At 36.5% G+C, this 21,412-nt stretch overlaps 1 protein-coding gene across 6 annotated transcripts in view; it reads left to right on the top strand.

Moving 5' to 3' along the window:
* The window catches only part of DACH1 (dachshund family transcription factor 1), a 352,413-nt gene that overhangs the window by 239,664 nt on the left and 91,337 nt on the right, over positions 1 to 21,412 (top strand). For 3 of the 6 annotated variants that reach the window (XM_064645860.1, XM_064645861.1, XM_064645856.1), the window contains 2 exons: positions 10,610 to 10,745; positions 12,702 to 12,836. In XM_064645860.1, the coding sequence (XP_064501930.1) occupies positions 10,610 to 10,745; positions 12,702 to 12,836 (271 nt within the window). Of the gene's footprint in view, positions 1 to 10,609; positions 10,746 to 12,698; positions 12,837 to 21,412 lie in introns of all 6 variants that reach the window. The other 3 variants (XM_064645859.1, XM_064645855.1, XM_064645857.1) reach the window with 1 other exon arrangement.

Genomic DNA, 21,412 nt, shown 5'->3' with positions numbered 1-21,412 from the left:
TTTTACTGCTACATTTTTAAACTTCTTGGGTTTGTTTTCATTATCTTTTGACTCATTTTTTTAACCATAATTTTTACTGAAATATTTTCTCCTCAGTGACAATATTTCCACAGGTTGTTTTGAAAAGTTTGTGAATCACTCATCTTGCAGTTAGTAGTTGTAACCTGAAAAGACAACATAGATTTGTGATTAGAATACCAGTTTAAACTCTGCTTGAAAGTTAGAAGGCCTATGAGAAATTTCTACTTGGAAAAGTAAATCAGTAGTCACCATATCTAATTAAATAACAAAGAACAAAATTAAGTTCTAGAAAATCTGAGTCTTCATATTATAAACAACCAGATTAATTTGATAGAATTGCCTTTGTGAATAGTGCCACTGTAGATGACTTGCTGACCTTCCCTTGCAATTCACCGAGTTCACAGCTAGTGCTGTTATCTTTAAATTCACAAAGCTTCAAATGCCTTTCTATTACTGGGCAATATTTCGTTTCTTTGTGATAAGAAGTTGGAATAAAGCTGAGATCATGTACTAACTAAACATTTTATCCTGCTGTATTCAGGAGATGAGACAAAGACAAAATTACAAGGGAAGCCTTACAAAGCAACACCTTAGATTTGGCAGTGAACTCTGAGCTCTAAAATCTTCAGAATTATATTTCAGAAGAGTGTTGTGCCCTTTTGAACATGAGACGAACATTAGATGTCTTTTTGTAATGGAATGTTTAGATATATGAGTTGGATGAATAAGAGGAGAGCAACAACAAGCAGGGACAGCAGATTGTGACAGCAATGAATTGCAGTGAGTGTGACAGTTGTGACCTGGGGATGCTTTAGACATGAAGTGGCTTTCATCACCTGCCCATGGTTTCAAAGGCTCAGCTTGTTAGCAGTTTCGCTACATCAATTTTTTTCACTCAGCAGAAAGATATATGAAAATATAAAGGACATACCTCATATTAATAGCAACTTGAAATTACATTGTAAAAGTTAGAACAGAGCAGCATGCCAGAACCAAAAATTGCAATTTATCCATGTGTTACTAATACTTATAGAAAAAATTAAGAATAAAACAGAAGAAACCAATACCTCCAGCTGAAAAAGTGACTGGTAGCACTGTAGTTTTCCACTGCATAATAAATATATCACACTAAATTTTGCTAATTACCTCAATATATCACAGCACTTGTTGTGTTCCACTAGTTTATGACTTCTTTTGTATCTATATATATAGATTCATATATTCCTGTTATCAATTAGCAGGAATTTAATACTAATTTATTTAACAAAGGTAGCTGTTGACAGATTTTATTTTTTAGATAACTCAATTTATAGGACTATTCTGACATGAAATTTTATTTTAGCATTCATTCACTTTTTCTTATTTCAGTGGCAATATGTATGTGTTCCCGTTGATGTCATTTCATGTTATCTTTTTTTTTGCTATAATATTTGCCCCAAAGTCCAAATAACAGCCAAAGAGAAGAAATATGTCACTGCCATACAGAAATGACTGAACAGAGTACATTTTAAAGTCTCAAGTCAGACTGGTGATGAGCAAGTTCAGAGAGCATACCTGAAAGGAAACAGACTCTAAGAGGAAAATGAGCAAGTTCACTTCAGGGAGAGATTGGGCAGCAAAGAGACTATAGAAGCTTCAGCTTATGTCTTTTGTAACTGCTGTGTGAGCAGGCCTTGAGTTAAGTGCAGACTTTAAATACCAGAAATACTTGCCATTCTAAGGTGTTTTGTGTAGAAGGGTTTACATTATTTACATAACTTACATTACTTTACATTAATTACATAACTTATTTTCCACATACCAAAATTATGAGCTTTTTTTTTAATAGGATTAGATGAAGTACTTCTTGAAATTTTCTGGCACACCATCCTGTAGAGGCAGGGGCCATAAGAACTTTGAAAGTACAATTGTACTTGTAACTTGAAAGTACAGTTGCATATCCTGGATAGAAAAACCTTCCACTTTGCTGCTATTACCCACAAAGCAGATTTTTCCTGTACTGTAAGCTTGCAAAATCTGCCAGAATTGTCAATATATTGGTTATTATTGTAAAATCTTTTGATGTGATTGTTTTCATGCATTGAATAAAATTAAATCCAAAGCCTATGTAAAAGGGACGTCACTAAATTTCAAAAGACATAAGACATAACATTAGAAAAATCAGAATGCCTGAAGAACCTTAATGTTACAGCATTCCATCCATATACTACACTGCAATTTTAATTTCACTGCCATATACTGTATTTTTCTGCAGAAAAATTACCTCATTCACTGAATGGTTAGTTATCCTCTTTTTAATTTTTTAAAATTAATTGTCTGTCCCAGTCTTATTTAACCTGAATCCTGTGTGGAATGCAGAAGTTTTTTATGGACATTTGTGTGCCTTACAGGCAAAGCATTATGCAAACAGTGGCAGCATTCCTATGAAGCTAGATATGCTGTACTCATTTTACAGAAAGGGAATGAGAACAAAATTGATTGTATCCTAAGCTGGCAGAAATGCCCTTTTTGTGTGCCTAACCTGAAAAACACCAATTTTTCAGATAACTTACTATTTGTAGAGACATTTGTGCATTCAAAACAGAGATTTTCACATCACTTTAAAGTGATTTTCTTGAATACAAGTGCGTGAAGAGGGAAGCTACTTTCATTTCCTCTTTTCTGATGCATGAACTATGATCAAGTTTTCTTTACATAAGGAGAATTTTGATTTAAAATGTTTAAATAGTAAAAGGTAATTGCTCTACAATAAATATTTTAGAATAAAAATAGGACTGCCAGCTCCTAAAAAAAATCTACTTTTACATATTGGGAAAGGAAACATGAAAATTGGGATATACCTATAAAGTTTGAAGTATGGTATAGACCAAAATAATACTTCATTTTCTTTTATCATAGCTGCAGAGAATATGATATCTTAAAACCATGTAGGAACTTGAACATAACAGACAAAATCTCCACATTAGTATGACTTTTTTTTAAGAAATATGTTACTATAAATATATACATGCACATTTCTGTTTTTTTTTTTTTCATTTAGAATAAGTAAATCTTAGGTCAGAGCGCAGTTGACCTCCTTTATTAGGGCTTAACCATCTTTATATTAACCATTAATTAGTTCTATATATAAGATTAAAATTATTTATTTTAGCTTTTAATAAAGTTTTTAGATAATGAGCTTAGAGGATGCTAACTATATATGGTAGGCTGTAACTTGGAATAATGTCTTTTTTTAAAATTATATGCGATCCTATTATTTCTTTTATCATGCATGGTTCCGAGGTGCAGTTTGAAGCTAATAGCAGCCATACGCTCATATGAATTAATTTGTGACGTGTAAAGTGGGTATCTACACATAACACATGACACAGAGAAGGTAGTACAAATTTTCTGACTGGGAATTTGCATAATCACTTGTGCAACAGGGATGTATGTGGTGTGAGATTAATTTGATGCAAAATGGCTACGAGGCAAGGTACAAGGGATGGGATTCATTTTGCTGTCCTCTAGGGCTTAGTTCATTGGACCTATTTTAGATAGCTACTTTAGAGTGAGGTGAGTTGTACCTTGGAAACATAAATGTATAGGTGAAAAATGAGACTAGGGTGACTAGTTCAGATATAGACATTTGTAGTAAAGACAATGACATTTAGTTGGATGAATTCTTGGTGTTTGGCTGAATGTATGGTTTGGATTTACTTTGAGGGGTGAATTCCTAGTTGCGCTTCTTAGGCTTACTTTTCAAGTAAGAATAGATTTTCCAAATAGGAGAAAAAAAACAGAAAAAAAAGTTTGCCAATAAGAAGTTACTAATTCAATTTGAGCAGAGTTTTTTGCATATTTATATCATCATCATCATGGCTAGGCTTCGCGAACGAAGATTTGGGAAGGCTCTATCCACATTTGTTACAGGCATGCTGGTGGCTTATGAGGCCAATACGTGACAGACATATCCGATTGCAAAAGGCACAGCAGAAAGACTCCTTAGATGGTGTATTCTGCAATACACGGTTCTTTCTGCGTTGCCTTTTTTCCTCGAGGGTGATCCTGCGTGTGTTCTTGAAGGAGACAGCTGCGTTATAGATGGTGTGTCTCCAGGCCTCCCAATTTGAGGCCAGAGTAGACCAGTTGTATATCTTCATGTTATACAGGTTTTTTTGTATACCTCAAAAGGATATTTTGTTCATTAGACCAAATATTCATTTAGAAGGTAAAATATAATTTATAAATTCAGTTGAAAGCATCAACACACAAAGACCAAACAGTTGTCAGGACACTTTTAGGACAATCCTCAAAATCCAAAATTCTGTACTATGAGGCTCTGTGGCACTTCCAGGAATGGGCCTGATTCATCATGATTCCAAACTATTAATACCTTAGATGCTACTCTAGTTTTGCCAGTGCAACCAAGTTCTTTCTTGTATTCATAAGGATCTACTTTTGTTTATTTTCTTGCTTGCTTGCATGTTTTTAATCTCTGTAATAGCTTAATCCTATGACACTCACTTCTTGGCTAGGTCACTGTACTTTATGTACTGCCCATGATTTCAAAGGATTAGGTTCTCTGTTGTTCTGGAAGTACTGTTAAAGGATTACTTGGAAGTCTCCTGTTTGGCTTCCTGTCAGCTAACTGCTGCTGCTATTTCAAATAATCCTATAGTAAACAGGGCAGTAAAAATCAAGCAAATTTTTGCCTGTTGATCTTTTTCTCTGTATTTTATGCTCGCAGTGTTCTTGTGATGGGAATAGCAAGGTAGGGTAAATGAAGAAACTAGAAGTAATGAATTGCAGAAATAAAAGTAAAATGGAAATCAAATTAACTTCAATTGATCCAAAAGATAAGCAAGTTCAAGATATTCACAAAGAGAGAAAAGAAAGTCTTATGTAAATATCATGGATTATATTCTTCATAAGAAATAGATCCATCATTTAAAATAATAGTGCAATTAATGACAATACAAAACATTTGAACTCCTGAATTTTGATTGGGATTAGAAGTGGCTCTGCAAGAAAAAGGTGAGAAAGATGTTGAGTGGATCAGTGTGAAGTTAGCATGATCTTTAGCCACCCAGTCATAGTAGATGCAGATAAGGAAATAGAAATGAAATTTTATTCAGTCAGTTTGATAACACATATATTATAGTAGTAATTGAGGAAGTTAAGAAATAGTTATTAGTCCAGTTCATTTTGCAATTCATAAGTCTAAATTTTCATTTAGAGTCTCATAGTTTTTTTGACTAAAGGTGAATGAAAAAGTGAAACTGTAAAAGCAAAATACCCTGTTTGCAGAGAATAAAAAAGATAGTCAAGTAATTAATTTCTTTCACTTATTCATGTCAAATTAAATATGCTGTTTTACAAGACAATCATTCCTGGAATACATCTCACACAAAATAGGTCAGTAAGAAACTGAGGAAGGAAATCTGTGTTTTGATCATTGTAAAAGACATTACTATAATTTTACCACCAAAAAGTCTTGAAAGCAAGGTGCCTTTCCACAAAGGTCGGAAATATTATAAACTGCTCCTGATTAACATATTTTTATTTTATTTTTTTTTAAATTATATTAATACTATACAAAATAGTTTCTGTCATATATACTTTCCCCCCACTAAGAAGTTAGATTGCCCAAGGACACTGTGGATGCTCCACCCCTGGAAGTGTTCAAAGCCAGGCTGGATGGGGCTCTGAGCAATCTGGTCTAGTGGACAGTTCCCCTGCCTATGGCAGCGGGGTTGGGCCTAGATGACCTCTAAAAGTCTCTTCCAACCCAAACCATTCCATAAGTTACCGAAAGTATTGAAAAGTATGACTCTGGAAATGCTATTTTATCCTCTGCATTTCAATGACTTACAGCATAAACATTCTTAAAGGAATTTGTTCAACACTGAAGAGCATCAAGACAACTAAATAGTTTAAAAAACTTATATACCTCTAACAGCTAGACTTATCTGCATGTCTAGAGCTCAGTCCATGACTAAAATTAAAGCATGACTAAACCCAAGAGATGAGTCTTATGTAGAAGTAGACTAGAACAAAGGAAAAAGCTGAGACTGAATACCTGTAGGAGAGAAATATGCAGGAGGTGAAGGCTGTACATGCAAAACCAGTTGGTTGTTGGAAGAAGGCATATTCAAACATTGTCAGAAAGATCCAAGAATTTTGTCACTAAGGAACAGGAATGGCAAAGAATAAAGAATGTTTGTGGAAAGACTGAGGTGGTGACAAACTAGAAGATATCACTTCCTTTTCTGGCCTCTTAGGAGCAGAAGGATTATTCCTACATATGTTATCTGAAATGTCTTCTCTTCCATATTGATATAGGGACCAACAGCTAAACTCTATCAACTTTGTGCTTTGGTATATTTTGAGGAAGACTTTTGGTAACGAGACAATTCTCAAACAGTGAAATGTGCTGCTGGAGCAGAAATAAAATAGGCAAAAATAGAGATTAATATTGAATAACGACCTTTGTGACCTGGCAAGAAGAAAAAAGACATATGATATAGGGAAGAAAGTATTTCTTATCTCCTGGATTCCTGATACATTACGATAATTTGTAAAAAGAAGTTACTTGAAATGGACTTTTGGAATGAGATTTTACAGTATTTACCTGTTTGAGAAATGTAGAAAAATGTTGATAAATGCATCAAGACACTTCTGTTTTACTTGGAGAGACCAGGACAGTGTGATGTTGTGAATATGTGATATTCTGGAATAAAATTGGAGTGGTTTCTAATTCTAGAGACAACTTCAATCTCATAAGTTAAAATTTCTGACAGTTAGAATCTTTTACCTATTTTTTACAGCATAAAAAAAAAAAATACCCTGTGTCACAGGAACGAGTCTGTTATTTATGAAATGGAATTGATATTGAAGATGTGTAACTTGTAAAGAGCATGAGAAAGGGCATTACAGTTTCTTAGAGTGACAATTTCTTATATGGTAGGAGCAGTTTTGGAGGAGGTAAATGTCAGATTCTAAAATGCTTAGGATTCATGATTTGGATCAAATTGTAGAGTATCAAGCTAAGGTATCTTTCAAATTTGGCCTTTAAGAGTTTGTTGCCCATTGCTTAGTATAGCCTCCTGTTCTGATACCTAATTGAGAGTCTCAATAATTCTGAAATGTTGGTCAACCATATGCTAAATTGCTACATATTACCTAAATTGTTCACACTACTTTTTATTTGTGAATATCTATAGGAAGAAATAGGAAAGCAAAAAATAGAAAAAAAAAAGTAGTGAGAGAGGGTTATGTTTCACAAACTATAGATAGTTCTTGTTTTCTAGTAAATATTGTCAATAGAATTTTGAAAGCTATTCAGGTCATCAGCCAGGAGGTGCAGGGGTAGTATTTTTGGCATCCTACTGACACTCCAGAAGGCAGTGGAGGTCCTGTCTTATCAGCCTGATGGGGACATCTCAAAACCCCTTAGTGCCACAAATGGCTCAAATGTGAGCAGCTGAACTGAGCTGTAGGTATCTGGTTTTGGAGGAGGCTCCATTGACTTTATGGTCTATATCTCAATTGACTGAAATGGAAGACAACTTACCTTTGAGGTGGGCCTCTCTGCAGAGAATCCTACATACAAGTGTCTCTGAAATGTCATCTCTCACTTGTATGTCAAAACTGCGTTTAGATACTTAGATTCAGATTGCAGAATCAGAATCACAGAATACTCTGAGTTGGAAGGGACCCACAAGGATCACCAAGTCCAGCTCTTCAGTGAATGGCCCATATGGGGATTGAACCCACCATCTTGGCATTTTTAGCACCATGTTGATTTCAAACTGAATCCTGCACGGTTTCCTTCTCATACTTCATTTTAGCAAAGTCACACAAATTTTATTTATTTATTTGATTATTTGTTGGGAGACAACAAGCCTAATTACAGTACAAACGAACAATGTATTCTCTAGAAATATCTGCTCCTGGGAGTAGGCGAGTTTAGTAAAAATACTGGGCAGCAGACAGAATTCTAGGTGATTTCTGTGACCAGGATTATAAGGCAGTAAATTCTACTTCTTTGCGGTGTCATGTAGAGTTACTTGTACAAAAGTGGCATGTTCCAGAAGTGACAAAATAGCTCTGATCTGCATTATTTAGTGAACACATTTTTGCACATTTCCGTTTCTGAAAAATTTTAAAGTGAAGTCTAAATGTAAAATTAATATTATACCACAAACCAGATTCATCTTTTCTACACAAAATCTCTGGTAAGAAGGACAAGGTATATTGATATTCAAGGGCCATTAGTTTATCACTATGATGTTTTAGAGCTACAGAGTATTTCAGTTTATTCTTTGTAGCATTTCCATTTATATGTAGCAGATAGTTTGGTAAAGACAAAAAATTGCTGTAGACTATATTGCTGATTGTGGAACTATGAAACAAGGATATAAAACATTAGTTAAGTTACTAAATTGATTTATTTTACATTTCTGCATAGTTCAGTCCCATGTTTTATTGGAATTAAAGGATATTTTACAAATTAATTGATAAACCCTGTATATATAGCTTACTCATTGGGTTTGTCTATTTTGTATTATATGAGAATAAAACTCATCTGTTTTGTTTGTTCAGTAATTATATTTTGGTGTTCCATGCATTCCTTTTGCTCGCTCCATCTCATAATACATTCTGTAAAAGCACACATAAATAAATAGGATAAACAAATTAAGCTGTTTAAATAAATTAATTTACTCTGCAGCTCTGTATTCAAATCTTATGTGCTCACTGGATCTCATTTTAATGAAACCCTTCTAAGAACAATACATTGTATGCCGAACAGTGAAATCATATATTAAATGAATGATTAAATATACCGTGTTCCAATTTATATCAAATCTGTACGCTTTGCATGCTTAAATCCTCCTAAATCTAAAGAAATAAATCTTCTATGTTCTGAAAACATCTGCATTATAATCCTCCTCTTGAATACCCAGTTCGTGGACATATAAACACAATCAAAGTCATAATAAGCCTAGAGCTATGATGCAGTTAAGCTATCCTCATCAATGTTTTTGACTTAAAAACCTAAGACTATTAAAGTGGAATCCACTTAAATGTCTTGAAATATTGCTCTAAAAAGTCTCCTCCTACTCCATCAGTAGGCCCATTGAATCCCTTTGCAATCAGAATCTCAAATTCAGCAAATATTTTTTATGAAGCTTGCCTGGAACAAATCTATTGATTACTATAGATGAGCATGTTGCAAAGTTTCTTAGGAATGCATTCAGATAAATAAATATTAATGTAGTGACTGTGCATGATAAAATAATGACTGCTGCAAAAGCAGTTTGCTGTGCTGCACTGCTCTTTCCAAAAAAAATTTTAGAAATTTGCAGCAACAAGTTTTCTTATGTGTTATTAAACATATACTAGTTTTATTATTTCATTACCGAAAGGTTTTTGTGAGTTGAATGTATGCAGTTTGTTGGTTGGTTGGTTGGCTTCATTGTTTTTTTTAATTATAAGTCAGGATTTCAATTATCAGAAGGGAAAAAACCAACAACCAAAAAAATACTAGTTTTAACATTTCCATCCCCTCCAATAGATTTCCCTTTTAGGATCTATTTATTTTTGTCACTATTTGACCAAAACAGCCTAACTCATGCATATTTGAGCAATGAGTCTTGGAAGCTATTAGCAATAAGAAGGAAACTGCAGGGAAAGGTAGAGAATTTTCTAGAAAGGACTATTCTGCACTCAGCTCCGTTTGATTAGTTTCCATTGAAATTCTGTTTAAATATCAGATATAGCTATATGCTACGTACTAGCAATTCTCACATAGCAGATGTGCAGTTCTAACAATCACAATCCTCAATCTCTAGTTTTCAAAACCAAGGAACATCTTGAAGTGTGTCATAGCTCCTCTTAGCTACCATGCCAGGCCTTTCCCTGGGCAGAAAAACATGAATGGGTGGTTTTCCGCATTTTGAAGTAGTGATATGGTGAGTGATATGGCCACATTCATCCAAAAAGTGTGATTCATTCCAGATTTGTGCTCCGAGGTAAAAACAGACATTTGGACTTACATCAGCCATGTTACTGGTATAGGTTCTATAAGGAGATTATATTTTCTTTGTGATCCATAACAGTTCCATAAGATCTCATTGCTCAAGAAGCCCCTTTGAAATTAAAATGTGGAGTAAAGGTCAGCATGAGATAAAACAATAGTGCCTGATCATGTTTTATTTACAGAAATACATGGATCCTCATCCCACAAGGCTGAAATCTGTAAGCCAAATTGTGTATTTCCAATTCAACAGCATGACGATAGGAGTGAGAAAAATAAAACCAAAAAACTAAAGCAAAACAGACCCCTTATTTTTATAAGTAGTCCAGAAGGCAGTTTAAAAGCCTAATAAAATGAGCAGTGCTCACATTGCATACTAAAATGTAAGGCCTAGTGTCCTTAAAGTTGCAAGTTTCCTTAGAGAATGCTCTGCAAATCCCAAACATCTCAACAGGTGAAAGAGTAGGTTGTAAATTAGGAGGGAGATTCAGTTTAGGGAAGTCATGTTTGAAACAGAGGCTTGGTGTAACATTGCCTTTTTTCTCAATTACTTTTCGTGTGATCTAGGAACGTGTTCCAGACAGCCCTTCTCCTGCTCCTTCTCTTGAAGAGGGCCGAAGACCTGGCAGCCATCCATCCTCTCATCGAAGCAGCAGCGTGTCCAGCTCTCCTGCGCGGACCGAGAGCTCTTCAGACAGAATCCGTAGGTCACATTCTTCTCCTTCTCACCACTTCAAATTTGATTAGGTGCAGCTGGTTTTTCTAATCAAAATGCCCTCGTCTTAAATAGATCTCATATGTGTTATGTTCAGAAGTTCAGCAGAAATAACTATCTCCCAACATTATGTTTCCCATTTTACAGTATCATAATATCCGATGCTACATTAACGGGTACTGATATAAACTGCCATCATGTCATATTAAACATAGAGATATGAGCAATGAAATACAGAATTGCAGCCGGGAAGCAATTTGCTAGATTAGTTTTAGAACTGAACATATAGTATAAACATTTTTTAAAGAAATTGAGTTTTATTTAATCTGGTTACTCTGGTTTGATTTCTAAATTGAATCTGACTTCATAAGCAATATTTTACGTGGTAGAATTGCTTGGTAAAGAGAAGAATCAGGTTAAATCAATTAAAAATGTGCATACTTTATAAATTTTTTAAATATAAAATTTTGTAGTGGTGAGAAAGAATTATCACCTCATAGCTCACAAGGGGCAGAGTGAAATTAAACTGTGGTGTCCCAGAGTGATACCATTTTTATCAAGGTTCCATGTACAGGAAGTAAATTACCTGGCAAAGACCCTGAATTCTATGATATTCCACTACAGCAGTGGAAATTAAGGTTTTAAACACACACTATTTTATGGATATGTAATTAAATTCATATCACACTTGTCCATTCCCTTTATTATTGCTCTGTTGCAAGATTTTGTGCTTTTAAGTCATCTTTCTACAGTAGAATTTGTCAATAGGTGAAACTGGAGGATTTGGCGTGCACATAGAAGGCCATGAAATAGCTGTATGAAAGAAGCAGTCGTATTGATTAGATGCAACACGTGTCTTTTAGACTGCTTCTTTTCAGGCTCTCTGCAGACTCAGGAAGCTGACTCTTCATTGACCTTCAGATGAAAGATCTTTCATTAGTATGTGATGAAAAATGACTTACCAAAGAAAAGAAATGAGGCCTGACCATGACAAGTTGAAAATTCTGTTTTCTTATCACTTCAACAATTCAGAGTGCAGATTAAATTGGCATCCCATATACTGTGACCTATCTATTTCCCCAGGCTCAATCCACCATCCTTTCATTATATTTTCTGTCCATTGTCCAGTTGAGGAGGGGTATTGATGAAGTGGCTTTGGTGGTCACCTGGTGTCCATCAACACACTGCAGATTTCAGAAGTAAAGTTCTGAAAAAACTTCATAACTGTGGATTTTTAATTTGTTTTTAATTGATTGAAGAGTATATATTTTTTTACAACCAATGGAGACCTTTTCCATTGTTGTCTAAAAAAAAATTAGATGAAACTAAATTGAGAAATACTTTTTATTTTTGCTAAGGAGTGACTTTTTTTTTTTTACTGTTCACCTTATTCTATTAATTACCAACAGAGAGGATTGGGACCTTTACACATTTTTTTCTTCCATGTGGACATAACAGAGTTCCTTAAGTGGTGGATCCCTTTAGTAACTTATTTATTTATAAGTCTTTTCTGTCCTATCTCATTTGTTAACATCGCACCTGTTTTTTAGGTACATTTGCTTTTTGTGGTGCCAGACAGAATAAAATAACTACTACAGAAATATGAGTTACATATGAAAAAGTACTTTAAAAAATGGCTTAAACCTCTTGGAAGTACAATTTTTCAGGATAAAAGCATGGCTTTATAAACTACCTAATATGAGTTTCTGAGGTGTGTTTAAAACTCCTGAAGGGCTCTTTGAGAACTCTTGGAAAGAGCTTTTCAAGCTGTCTGATGAGCACCAGAAGTAACAGGAAGAAACTCCCGCTATGTGGATCCTGGTAGCATTAATTAAATAACTTGGTGATTGTTAGAATCCTTGTATAAGAGGAAGACTATAGAAAAAAGTGAAACAGTGTTAATATGACAGCTGATTTCTTTCTGCCTGCACTTGTGTCTAGCAGCTGTCCATCAGAACGGGCTATCTATGAACCAAATGCTGATGGGTTTGTCACCTAATGTCCTGCCTGGACCTAAGGAAGGTGATCTGGCTGGTCATGATGTGGGACATGAGACAAAAAGAATACACATTGAGAAAGGTAATATGAATATTATGATTCTACTGCTTCAGTGTAAAACAACTATAGTCTTGGCAGTTAAATATTATAATTGTGACTTTTAATTTTTTAATTGTGTTTTTGTTTTGTTGGGGGTTTCTTTTGTTTCACAAATTAAATTGTAACAGTGTGATAGCTTTCTTTATTCTTGTGCTCTGTCATACTCAAGATTAATGAATGATATTTACATGAGGGAGAAATTTCATAAATATTACAAAGTAGGATGAGTGAAAAACAGTTTTACATTGTTATTGTGTTTCTGACCCTTCTACAATACTGTTTAAGTATTAAGTTTCTGTCTCCATCCAGTTGACTCTAATGACCTACTTCCCAGAGGGACTGAGCACCGTGAAAATTAGTCCATGTGTACAAAAAGGGAAAAGGCTAATACCAAGCCATTAAATTAGGGAATTGCATAAAATGAGGCTGGTATACATTATATAATGGGATTTAAATTTAATTGAGTATATGACCAAAGTGTTTGATCTAGGTGAATAGTCCACATGCACTTATGCTGATTATAACACCATTTCATCTCTGTTGGCATTCAAAGTCAAGTTCCCATTCAGGGCTCTTATAGGGGATTTTGGAGGAGTGGTGGTGGAATTCTGAAAGGTGCATTTTATGTTACATTTCCTTAATATATGTGGATTTAAGTATTATAGACTAGAAACATTTTGTTTAAAGAGAAGCTGAAAATACAATGTAGCCTTTGAAAAAACATTATTTTGGCTTATCAGAAAAATCATTTCTTTGAGCACAATGAGAGAAAAAGTAAAAGGTATAATAGCCAGACATTGAAACAGAGCTGGAGAAACTGCTGCAGTTATGAAGACTTCAGAATAATACATTTTGTTACATATTTTAATTGCTGTAAGAAGATACCTTCTCTGTGTCTTGTTTGAACACTGAGATATGAAAAAGAATTAAAATCTGGACAATTCTATTCTGGACAGGTGGTGTTTTTAATAGGATTACCAGAAAAATTAATGGAAACAACATTTCTTTCATATAAACCATTTAGTTTGGTTCATTGCACACACAACCTGTTTTAGCTTATACTATGCCCTCACTCAGCCTCTGCAAATTGTATCCCTGCTGTGAGGGGGGATGTGATCAAATAGGTTTGCTTTGAATTTCCATAACTGATTTTATTTCAGCCTTTGAAGTTACTTGTTTAAGTGTAATCTGACTGGTAAATGCTGCAAAGAGAAGTACATATTAAGAATTGCTACTATTTTTGTATGTCATTCAGGTTTTTTAAAGGTTTTTTTTATAATGGTATCCCAAATGTATTTTCTAATCTTTTGCCAGTTCACGTTCTTGCAAGATCTGTTCTCAGCAAAACTGCTGAGAATTCACTTTTTTCCTCAGTCCTTGTTTAGGTCAAACCTCTTTTTCTTTTTGTTCTTTTCCCCCACTCTGTTCCAGCCTACTGAATTAATGGTAAATATTCATGGGCTCTCCAGATTGATAGGAGTTACTAAATTAAAAATTGTTTTCTGTCATGACTACATTTATCATGTTTCTCACACCAATCATGTAACTTTAATACTAATATAATCTGTATTAAAACAAGTTTTGTGGAGATAGTAATTATCTACTTTTGTCACTGTGAGCTTGCAATCAGATTCCCAAACTGTTGCTTTACCTCTGCAAATCAGTCTCAATGCCACCATATCTAAAAATGCAGACACACGCGTAGGTGGTGGTACCCTTATTGCTAAAACCCCGTCACCTTCATCAGCGGATTCAAAAGAAAAAGGAAGAAAGAGAAGAAATCAGAAGTTCTAAACAGGTATCATGAAGCATTTAAAAATTAATGTGTGTTCTTCTAAGCCACTTTTGTTGGCAGAAATCTATTAGCTGCAACTAAAATGACTTTTAATTGAACCTGAGAGAACCTGGGAAATTCTGTCTAGTAGAGAAGGCCCTGTGTTTTCTCTTCTGGTCTCCTCTTCCATTAAAAAAGTGAAAAGATGAAAAATCTCTGAAGTCATCTGAGATCAGGGAAAATTTATTTACAGTCAACAGAAAAGTTAAAGGGGGAACAAAGTTATAGCAGAGGCAACTGATCAACATACCAAATTTTCAATGTCAGAGCGGTGAATAATTTGTTTGACCTGATCTATGAGTTGAATACAGGAGAGAAAATGCCATTTACCTGTTAGTAACATAGTACAAAGGAGCTAAGTTACCCAGTCCATGAAACTAGTATAATACATTTAGAAACAGTTTGGGGGTATTCAGTTTTTCAAAGATCATGTGTATTTCTATTCAAAATTCAGGCAGGATTATTATTATTGACAAAAATTAGTTTTGTTTGGTTTTATTTTTTTTTTTGTCTTTAGACTGTCTTTGAAATCTGTTCTCAGGTTTTGGTATGTGCAGCTCTCAGTGACCGCACCATCCATTGAAGTCAGGTTCTTATTATCATACCAAGAATCAAATTAGGTTCTATGGATCTGTGTATTAGAACATGAAAGTTTACATCAGCCTCTGGGTCAATATTTGTTGTTGTTCTCAAAGACCATGCGTAAAACGGGTGTTGGGGACGTTTTCCAGCCGCTTATTCCAGATGCACAGCTTGGCTGCATCCTAGCTTCATTTTGGGTCAAGACCCAATGGACACATCTGAAGCTCTACCCTCTGTTCCATGAGAAGAAAACTTAGGTTTGCTAAGGTTATGTTGTGGTCCAGCCAGTTTCCTATCCTGGACTAGGGAGGACAGCAGGAAATACTGCAAAGCAGTTCTGCCCCATAGTTCAAACATAACTCAAGATGTCATTATCTGTATGACAGGAGGCCAATTACCCTCAGTTTTCAGAGGTTTTTTGCTTATTAGTGGATAGCAGTTTTTCCAATTTTACTGAAAGCAGGCTGTAGAACTGCAAATGATCCTGGGAAGAATGAGCTAAGTTCAAGTACACAATGTTAGCTCAAGTGCTTGACAACGATCATCAAAACCAAGTATCTAATTTTGTAATCTGTAATTATGGATTGTTTGATGATGCACATTTGGTTTTATTAGGTCAGATTCTACAGGAAGGACTTCTGTAAAGTATAGGAGTCATATTAGAAAAGATTAATTCAGTTTTCTATGTTAAAATAAGGCTCTGAGTCTTTTCAAGTGAAGTTAAGTTTCTGTGATGCAAAGAGTTTGCTCTAAATAGGGCCTCAGTTTTGGTGAGGCGTATTTTATCATTTATCCTGCTCAACTTACATATGACATCCTGCAGATCTCCCAACCTGAAGTTGTGAGAAGCGCACTTTTGGTGGTTTTTATGGAGCTGAATACCTGTTTAGCTCTTCAGTAATGTTGTCTGTTAAATAAGGAAATAGCATAGGAAAAAACTAGTGGAGAACCTAAAGACTAGACTGTTGAATCTTGATCCTGTTTCTGCTCATTGATCTGAAGTGTTTCAGAAGAAGTTCAAAATAATCAAAGGCTTAAAAGTCAAACGCACCCTCTTCGGAGATGTGGAATCTGATTTCCTCTGGACAAAAGAGAGAATTGAACTTGTGACACATTCCTGGGCAGTATCCTTAATCACTGTGCTTTTTGTAAAAGATGGAAGTATTTTTTAACATTATCCCCTTGCCCTTACAACCTGAACTCAGTTCATATTGGGTCTGCAAGGTGTAATTTATAGCTCAGTCCTATTGACAGAGTTTATTTACTGTAAACATAGCTGTATACAATTATTTTGCGTGATGTTAAGTGATACTGGAGGCAGTGGCTGCTCATAGCGCTTCCTAACTGGTATCTGCTTAGCCATGCCTACTCTATACACTCTACAGAAGTATAAGACCCAGCTCACTTCAGCCCAAGATTCCCTTCTGGGAGACAACCACCAAAAAATTAGTTGCTTTAACACCAAATTTAGATACTTAAGTATTTTATTGGATCTGGCCTTAGGGCATCAGATTAGAATTTTCTGTCTGCATCAATTTATAATTTTTTTAGATTGACACCAACAGCAAATGAAGCCTGAATGTCAAGCTTACATTTTAAATTTAATATCTTATTTGAGGTGTTATGGGAAGGACACTTTCTTGCTGAAAATATATGTGCTGTTTTCTATAACAAAATATAAAATATTCACCATGTTCACAAAGGAAGTTAAACTCTTTCAGAAAAGCTTTTAAACTATGATACTAATGGAAATTTCACAAGTAATTTTCAGGTAATCAACAATAACTGCTTCTTGACTACTATGATAGCAGCAATTAAGGTATAAATTTATCAAATCCACATGTTAAAAAGTCCCAGTCTTTCTCTCTGTTTTGATTTTGTGTCCCTCTGTAGAGATGAGAGCAGTCTCTGACCTTTAATATCTTATAAAATACAATATTAAAATTCCAAAATAGTCTTTGTATAAAATTGAAAATAATTTAAATATTCCCAGGTTAGGATTGGATTTTCCTGTTATCCATCATGCGTCAAAAAGGGGACTAATGATAAATATGTCATCATATATAATTAGATATTCGTTCTGCAGTATCAGCAGTACATTCCTTTAAAATATATGCATACTGTAAACATATATGAAACATGCTTATTCACCTTAAAAAATATAGAGACACATACGACTTTGTTTTTGTAAATATGTACAGTGGGTTGACCCTGGCCGAATACCAGGTACCCACTAAAGCCACTCTGTCATTCTCCCTCTGCAATAGAGGAGAGAGAAAAAAGCAGCTAAGGATCCATGAGTTAACAGCTGAGAGAGGTTAGTTACTGATTACCTTCACGGGCAAAACAGACTCAGAGTGGGGATATTACTTAAATTTATTACTAACAGGATAAGAGCCAAAGAGTGAGAAATAATCTTAAAAACACCTTCCTCCCACCTCTCCTTCCTTCCATATTTTCCCTTTTCCCCCCCAGCGGTGCAGGAGGACGGGGAATGGGGGTTACAGTCAGTTGTTTCTGCCTCTGCTCAGTGTGAGGAGTCCTTCCCCTGTACCCATGGGGTCTCTCCCATGGGAAACAGTCCTTGATGGACCTCTCCAGTGTGAGTCCATCCCTCGGGCAGCAATTCTTCACAAACTGCTGTCCCGTGGATCACTTCTCCATGGGGTGCAGTCCTTCACAAACAAGCTGTACTGGCGTGAGTCCCCCACAGGGGCCACAAGTCCTACCCGAGAAAAACCTGCTCCACTGTAGGCTTCCCTCTCCATGGACTGCAGGTCCCTGGCAGGACTCTGCTCCATCTTGGGCCTCCCACGGGGTCACAGCCTCCTTTGGTTATCCACCTGCTCCAGCATGGGCTTCTCCATGGGCTGCAGGTGGGTCTCTGCACCCCAATGATCCTCCATGGGCTGCAGGGGCACAGCTGCTCCACCATGATCTGCACCACGGGCTGCAGGGCCTCAGCTCCAGTGCCTGGAGCATCTCCTGCCCCTCCTTCTGCACTGACTGTGGTGTCTGCATTGTTGTTCCCATGTTCTCACTCTGCTCTTCCCTGGCTGGAATTCTTTCTGTGCAATACCTTCTGTTCCTAAATCTATTATCACAGAGATGTTACTATTGCTCCTAATTGGCTTGGCCTTGGCCAGCAGCAGGAAGTCTGTCCTGGAGCCGGCTGGAATTGGCTCCTTCAGACAGGGGAAGCTTCTAGCAGCTTTTAATAGAAGCCACCCCTGTAGCTCTCCCGCTACCAAAATTCAGCCACAGAAACCACTACAATATGAAAGACTCAGAGGAAGTTTTAACATCAACAAAGATTCTCATCTACATAAACTGTCCTCTTAGAAAAGTCAGCAAGCAAGTGATTAGGAACTTTGCTTAAATTCTGTTTCTGGTCTGTGATTTTTAGTTAGTTCACTGAGAAAGCCCTTTTTTAAAGAGAGTATTTACTAGATGATGTACAGAGGAATTTTCATTCTCAGTTCTGCTGTCCAGCTGCTTGTATAAACTTACTTTATCTGTTTATTTTTGTATACATAAATACACAGAGATACTTACACAATATATTCATTTTGCTGAATATTGCGTTTTAATGTAATAAAAAGAATATGAACATACCTTGATGGGTTTCTGTATGCCAAAATATTTATGGTTAATACATTCTAAATCTACTTTCTCATTTCACATATTACATGTTATCTATTAAATCTTAATATATTAGTTTTTAAATCCTTAAGATACTGAGTTTATGCTGTGTATTTCTACATTATTTAGGACTTCTCAAACCCTAACAGGATAGTCACATTTTTAACCTATGACAGATAATATAATAAAGATCCACTAAATTAAAAGTTTGATAAAGCCAGTATCACCAAAATAACAGTTTGACACTGTGGTTGTTGGTGTATCTTTTCATTCAGCCCAAGAGGGACAGGAATTTTAAAAATACAATTAAAGCTATTACAGTTAATGGATTATAAAGGTGAAAATAAAATTGCAAGTTTTTTCTTAATTTTCTTAAGAAGCGGGAAAACATCTGGTTTGGTTACATAGATAAATAGAAGCCTTTCATATTATTGAATAACGTGAATAGTATGTGTAGGCAGGAAGGAGGGAAAAGGTAGTACGAATTTCTGAAAATTTTTTTTAATGCAAATAATTGAATAAAAGTATTAGGTCATCCTCCAGTGACATTCTTCTGCAGATTTGTTTGCTACTAGAGGCCTTTTTCTGCTGGAATAGTAATAGTTTAGACACATTTTATGAGAGATTTGCTATATGGTTTTCAGTTGACAGATATGTGCACATCACTTCCAGAACATTCCAGGCTAACTAGGCTCAATGCATCCCAGTTGCACATATGTATACTGCCTATGTTATATTTACGGTGACTCAATCACAGAACCACAGAATATGCTGAGTTGGAAGGGATTCACAAGGATCATGGAGTCCAACTCTTAGCCCTGCACTGGACCATCCACAAGAATCACACCAGGTGCCAAAGAGTATTGTCCAAATGCTTCTTGAACTCTGTCAGGCTTGATGCTGTGACCACTTCCCTGGGAAGCCTGTTCCAGTACCCACCCACCCTCTGGGTGAAGAACCTTTTTCTAATATCCAACCTAAACCTGCCCTGACACAACTTCAGGCTGTTCCCTCAGGTCCTGTCACTGGTCACCACAGAGAAGAGATCACTGTCTGTCCCTCCTCTTCCCCTCACGGGGAAGTTGTAACTGCAATGAGGTCTCCCCTCAGTCTCCTCTTCTCCAGGCTGAACAGACCAAGTGACCTCAGCCACTCCTCATATGGCTTCCCCTCAAGGCCCTTCACTATCCTCGTTGCCCTCCTTTGGACACTCTCTAATGGCTTAATATCTTTCTTACATTGCAGTGCCCAAAACTGCACTGAATATTCAAGATGAGGCTGCACCAGTGCAGAGCAGAGTGGGACAATCCCCTCCCTCGACTGGCTAGCAATGCTTTTCCTGATGCCCCCCCCCCGGACACGGTTGGCCCTCCTGGCTGCCAGGGCACTGCTGACTCAGATTTAACTTGTCATCAACCAGGACCCCCAGGTCCATTTCCATGGCATTGCTTTCCAGCAGCTCATTCCTCAGTCTGTATGTACATCTAGGGGTGCCCCATCCCAGTTGCAGAATCTGGCACTTTCCCTTGTTGAACTTCATATGGTTGATGATTGCCCAGTCCTCTAATCTTTGTTGAGGTCTCTCTGCAGGGCCTCCCTGCCTTCGAGGGAGTCAACAGCTCCTCCCAGTTTTGTGTCATCTGCAGACTTGCTTAGTATCCCTTCCAGTCCTGCATCCAGGTTATTTGTGAAGATGTTGAAGAGCACAGGGCCTAAGATGGAGCCCTGTGGAACCCCACTAGTGACAGGTCTCCAGTCTGATGTCACGCCATTCACTATTACCCTCTGTGCTCAACCCATGAGCCAATTGCTCACCCACTGAGTGATGTGTTTATCCAGCTGTGTGCTGGGCATTTTATCCAGAAGGATCCTGTGAGAAACAGTATCAAAAGCTTTATTGAAATCCAAAAAGATTACATCAACTGGCTTCCTTTGATTGACTGGGTGGGTTACCTTGTCATAGAAGGAAGTCAGGTTTGATAAGTAGGACTTTCCTCTCATGAAGCTGTGCTGGCTGTGACCAATGACTGTGTTGTCTTTCAGGTGTTTTTCAATAATTCCCAGAATAATCTTCTCCATAACTACCAGGCACTGACAGGCCTGTAGTTTCCGGGGTCCTGTTTCTTGTTCTTCTTGAAAATTGTTCACCAGCTTCCAGTCAGCTAGGACTTCTCCAGTTTCCCAAGACCACTCAAAAATTGTCGAGAGAGGTTTTGTGATGACATCAGCCAGCTCTTTGAGGATTCTTGGATGAATCCTATCAGGTGCCATAAATTTATAGGCATCTAGCTGGAGCAGCAGATCCCACTCAATTTCAGGGTGGACTGGGAGTTGAACATTCTCGCTCAGAGCACTGAGTCTCCCTTGGTCCATCGTCCCTGTTGAAGATAGAGGCAAAGAAAGCGTTAAATACCTCTGTCTTATCTTTGTCTCTGTGACCATTCCTTGTCCTGTAATGGGCCAATGATATTCCTATACTGCCTATTGCCACTAATATATT

The sequence above is a fragment of the Pseudopipra pipra genome, chromosome 2, assembly GCF_036250125.1.
Source record: "Pseudopipra pipra isolate bDixPip1 chromosome 2, bDixPip1.hap1, whole genome shotgun sequence".
NCBI classification, from domain to species: domain Eukaryota; kingdom Metazoa; phylum Chordata; class Aves; order Passeriformes; family Pipridae; genus Pseudopipra; species Pseudopipra pipra.
The sequence above is the reverse complement of the archived record's forward strand: the minus strand, read 5'-3'. Positions and strand labels throughout refer to the sequence as shown.